This window comes from Alosa sapidissima, chromosome 3, assembly GCF_018492685.1.
Source record: "Alosa sapidissima isolate fAloSap1 chromosome 3, fAloSap1.pri, whole genome shotgun sequence".
Taxonomy (NCBI): Eukaryota; Metazoa; Chordata; class Actinopteri; order Clupeiformes; family Clupeidae; genus Alosa; species Alosa sapidissima.
Window position 1 is genome coordinate 2,596,780 of NC_055959.1, and position 4,950 is coordinate 2,601,729.

The 4,950-nt window shown below is 43.9% G+C and overlaps 1 protein-coding gene across 1 annotated transcript; it reads left to right on the top strand.

Moving 5' to 3' along the window:
• On the top strand, positions 1 to 3,644 carry trim35-12 (tripartite motif containing 35-12). Its single transcript, XM_042086272.1, has 6 exons — positions 1 to 995; positions 1,766 to 1,861; positions 2,061 to 2,291; positions 2,384 to 2,406; positions 2,562 to 2,680; positions 2,833 to 3,644. The coding sequence occupies exons 1-6, from the start codon at positions 336 to 338 to the stop codon at positions 3,393 to 3,395; spliced, it is 1,692 nt and encodes a 563-aa protein (XP_041942206.1). The 5' UTR covers positions 1 to 335; the 3' UTR covers positions 3,396 to 3,644.
• The last annotated feature ends 1,306 nt before the right edge of the window (positions 3,645 to 4,950 follow it).

The window sequence follows — 4,950 nt, forward strand, 5'->3', positions numbered from 1 at the left end:
TAATGCTTCATAAATAAAAGTGACATGACAGTCAACCGCTCACCGAGTCCCCAAAACAGTACTGTTGACTGCAAACAAGTCAGAAGTGCTTTCTAAGTAGTGCTGTTGGTTTTGGTGGAGCCTTTAAGGCTGGGTGGACATAAACCGTAAATGTTTTAAGGGCGTGTATGGTGACTATGCTCTCATGTTTAGATCAGATGGCCAGGTGAGCTGTACTAGGCTGTGAACACTCTAAAGAGCAGGTTGGGCGTTGGGGTCAGACCAGTTCTTCCAGTCAATCCGTTGACCAATACCATAGTGGACAATCTCTGGTATGGTGACAAAAGCTGAGAGAGATGCAGCGAACTACAGGTTATAGAGGGAGAAAATGGAGCTTTGAAACATACTTAACCCAGACAAACAGCAAGGAAAGGGGATCCTTTTTGTTCAAAGAGAATCTTAGTGCAGCTAGTGGTGCCGCCGTTCCCCTTCGACCGAGGGCTCTCTCGCAGCCTGGCGGGGCCAACCCGCTCCTCAGCGTCAAGTCGGCTGAGCTGAGGCGGCGGGCGATGTCCTCGCGCTCCAAGTCGGCGCTGGAGGACGAGCTGTCGTGCCCGGTGTGCTGCGAGATCTTCACCGACCCCGTGGTGCTCCAGTGTAGCCACAGCTTCTGCAAGAACTGCCTGCAGCAGTTCTGGAACAAGAAGGCGGCCAAGCGCGAGTGCCCCCTCTGCCGCACCAAGTGCTCGCTCCAGGAGCCCACGGTCAGCCTGGCTCTGAAGAACGTGTGCGACAGCCTGCTGAAGGAACAGAAGCTCCAGGCCGCCGCCGCAGCTGGGGCCAGCGGAGAGGCCAGTGGAGGCGCAGGGCCTCCGGAGCTATGTCCGATACACGGGGAGCCCATCAAGCTGTACTGCCAGGAGGACAACGAGGTGCTGTGCTGCATCTGCCAGACGTCCAAGAAGCACCAGGGACACAGCGTCTGTCCAGTGGTGGAGGCCGCCCAAGACCTGAAGGTAGGTCCAAGAGAGAGAGAGAAACTGAGAGAAAGTGCTTTGAATTTACTGTGGTGCTGGACGTACCCAGGGTGTGACCGAAGGAATCTGAGTGAGACAGACAGTCAAGGTGTGTGTAAAGACCATGTTGTATTACCCAGCTGACCTTCTCATATATGCCAGCGCTCAGTGTTGCAGACATTGTCTGACATTCTCTTTATTGCAGCCTGTCTGCTCGAGTAGACTCATTGTGTTGCTCAAATGAGTTTTGGACAAATGTAAAAAACAAATGAATCGAACGTTGATCAAACTGCTGTCAGGCACCTTTATGAAAATGTCACTTCTCTGACTGATTAAGAAACAAATGGGCTGGGCACATACACCTTCTGTAAAAATAATCAAATGTTGAGAAGCAGAAAGTGAGCCCATTTGAGTTTTTTTTTTTTTTTTTTTGCTTAGTTTTGATCAATCATACCACTTTGCTTCAATGTCTAAAGATTGCCATCTGCAGATTGTCTTGTCCTTCTGTACAATTCGGTTATGGATTTGTCATTTAGTTCCTTTTCCTTAAATTAGACTTATAATGCTGAGGAACTTAAATGGTTAACCACTAAATGGTCACAAACAGTCACGTTAGATGTATACCTTTTGTATGGATATATGACGGAATGTAGAGATAAGTAACATGTTTTCAAATGGTCATAGTGTGTATGTGTGTGGCATGTATGGTTGTTTATATCACAAGTTTTGCTCCACATTCTTTATTAATTCTTTCCTGTGTCTTTCTTTAGGAAGAGCTCAGAAAAGAAGTGATTCCTTTGAAGAAGAGTCTTCGCGGGCTCTATGTAGCTAAGCAGGAATGTGATGACATGACAGTATACATAAAGGTATCAACATGAAGGGCACTTCTCAGAAAAAAAACCAGAGTGTGACATCAATGTCTAACATAATTGACATTTGGTGTCAAACTAATGAATGCATCAGAATAACATGACCCATTCTGTGTTATCTAAAAATCAGTATAAATCTATTTACTGTGTAGTACATTATTGATGACAGCGGCAAAATTGTGGGCTCTCTTGGCAGAATCAGAAACAGATGACAGAGAGGCAGATAAAGGAGGACTTTGCGGAAATGTATCAGTTCCTGCAGAAGGAGGAGGCGGCCAGACTCGCAGTTCTGGAGGAGGAAGAGGAGCAGAAGAATCAGATCATGAAGAAAAAGACCGACAGCATCACACGAGACATCCTCACCTTCTCTCAAGTGGTCATTGCCATCGAAAATGAGATCGCCACCAGCGACACAAAATTTCTTCAGGTTTGTGATGCTCAGCTTTTTGCAGGTTTTTCATTACTTCAAGGATTTTTTTAATTGGACTGATTCATACGGTACATTTTTCCCAATAACAGAATTACAAGAATACCACCAAGAGGTGAGTGATTTGACCCATGGTTTTGTTTGGATTACACATACTAGCTGGCAGGAAAGCACACACACACACACACACACACACACACACACACACACACACAAGCATGTGTACAGACACACTCTCACTCTATTGACAGAAAAATACCCTCATTACAGAGCCCAGATTACACAGCAGGTGCCAGAGAGTGTTCCTGGAGTGCTGATCAACACTGCCAAGCACCTTGGCTCTCTTAAGTACAGAGTCTGGAACAAAATGCAGTCTCTTGTGGAGTATAGTGAGTATGGCATTGACATTTTGCAAATGCATGGACATTGAGTTTTTTTTTTTTCCAAGTTTAACCATACAGAAATGTAAAGTCAAAAGTCCAAGTGTTTTCAAGCATCCAGAGCTGAACTCTGGTTATCGCTTTAATCTGTTTTCTGGCAGCCCCTGTGACATTGGATCCCAACTCTGCGTACACCTGGCTCACCATCAACAGAGACCTGACCAGCGTGACCAACAGTGGCAAGGTGCACAAGCTGCCAGACAACCCCGAGCGCTTCGACCACTTCGTATTTGTGCTGGGCTCCGAGGGGTACATGGCCGGGCGCCATGCCTGGGAGGTGGAGGTCGGCGACAAGCAGGACTGGGTGCTGGGCGTGGTCAACGAGTCCGTGGAGCGAAAGGGCAAGATCTCAGGCTGTCCCGAGGGCGGCTTCTGGACCATCTCGTACTCGGATGGCGAGTACACAGCCATGACCAGGCCTCGGACGCCCCTCTGCGTCAGCGCACCGCTGCAGAGGGTCAGAATTCAGCTGGACTACGTGGCAGGTGAGGTCAGCTTCTCCAACCCCGTGGCTATGACACCCATCTACACGTTCAGTGACCAGACCTTCACTGAAAGGATGTTCCCTTTCTTCTGCCCCGGAGCCAACATCAATGGCAACAATGGCAGCCCGCTGAAGTTGTGCCCTGCAAAGGTTGCTGTGTGGAATAGCGCCACCTGGTGACGAGGAGAACTGCTCATACTTTATTTGACTTCCTGTGCTAAAACTAATTGCAACCTTGATTCAATGAGTTGATATTTTCCTTGTGTGTGTTAAGAATTGATTGTAAAAGTTTGATTCAAAGGTTAACTAATAGGCTAGTGACAAATAGTCAGAAAGGGCTTTAGTTTTTGAGATACCCCTACCGGAGGTAGAACTAAACCTAACAATGTTTTTCCTCATCTCTAAGGTCTCCCATATATGAAATGGATTCTTGGCTAAAAATATTTTACTGCTAAGATTGTTAAATTAACAGATATTGTTAGACACCCCAAAACGGACTAAAATATAGCCTGTCCGTATTGGAGTTCAGGCATATAAATTACTGCAGATCAATCACACAAGCTCTGAGAGCTTTGAAACTTGGCATGTTCATAGTCAGGAAGTTGCTTTACCTACTAGAAAAGACTGGATGTGAATATCTTGATGTATGGAATGTATAGAGACATGTAAACATAGACCTAAAATAAGCAGACATGCAAAAAATGAATATCTATGCAGAATGTTTTCATTTACTTTGTAGATGCTTTACCAGGGATTATCATAGAAACACATATGATGGCTTGTTGGAAAGGTGGGGTTGTTCTGAATCCAATATGTAAATATAGTATGACGAATCAGGGTGTTCTGTCACTCAATGTATGAGGTGTCCAAAATAAAATAAAAAACGGAACACTGGCAAAATACAGTCTCCAAGTCCAAATCACATTATCAGTGGTGAGAAGAATGTTGACATTCATTGTTACTGCAAGGTAAGTGCTGCTCTATATTTACATTTAATAATGATACATTTCATATGTCCCAGTATTAAACAATTAATATGAAACAGAGATCCAACTGAATCAGGTTAACATTGGAATGGAACACCTTTATTAAAATATTTATATTCACTTGAATTTAGTTTTGGTCAAGTCATTACTGAATAATGGAAAATAATATTGTTAGCTTTTGTCTGTCCAGACCAGCAGTGGACACAGGGGTGAAGTAAGCAGTGTAGGCCACTAAGTAGCTAAACAGTTACAGCGGGGAAAATAATTATTGAACACGTCAACATTTTTTTCAGTAAGTATACTTCCAGTGAGGCTATTCGCATAAAATTTTCACCGGACATTAATATTAACTTAGGTAATCCACACATATATAAAAATCCAAACATTAATGTCTAAAAGTAGTGTTATGAGTAAAAAAGTGGAATGGCACAGGGAAAAAGTATTGAACACGCTAAGAAAAAGCAGTACACAAACGGAAGGAATGGCAAAGAACAAACTGGAATCTATAAATAGTTCGAGAAATTATCCCTCCTATCTGTGCAAATTGATATAAGCTGGGTTAGTACATACTGGTGGGCTATAAAAAGGTTTTTTGTTAGCAAGGTGTCACACAAGTAACATTTCATGATGGGTAAAAGCAAAGAGCTCTCCCAAGATCTTTGCAACCTCATTGTTGCAAAACATATTAATGGAACTGGTTACAGATGCACTTCAAAACTTCAGAATCATCCAGCAAGCAGTATTGGAGC

Excerpts from the sequence above, each read along its gene's own strand:
- trim35-12 (XM_042086272.1), top strand. The coding sequence starts at position 336 with ATGCAGCGAACTACAGGTTATAGAGGGAGAAAATGGAGCTTTGAAACA. Across the intron at positions 996-1,765 it reads AGGCCGCCCAAGACCTGAAG|GAAGAGCTCAGAAAAGAAGT; the intron begins GTAGGTCCAAGA and ends GTCTTTCTTTAG. Across the intron at positions 1,862-2,060 it reads ACATGACAGTATACATAAAG|AATCAGAAACAGATGACAGA; the intron begins GTATCAACATGA and ends CTCTCTTGGCAG.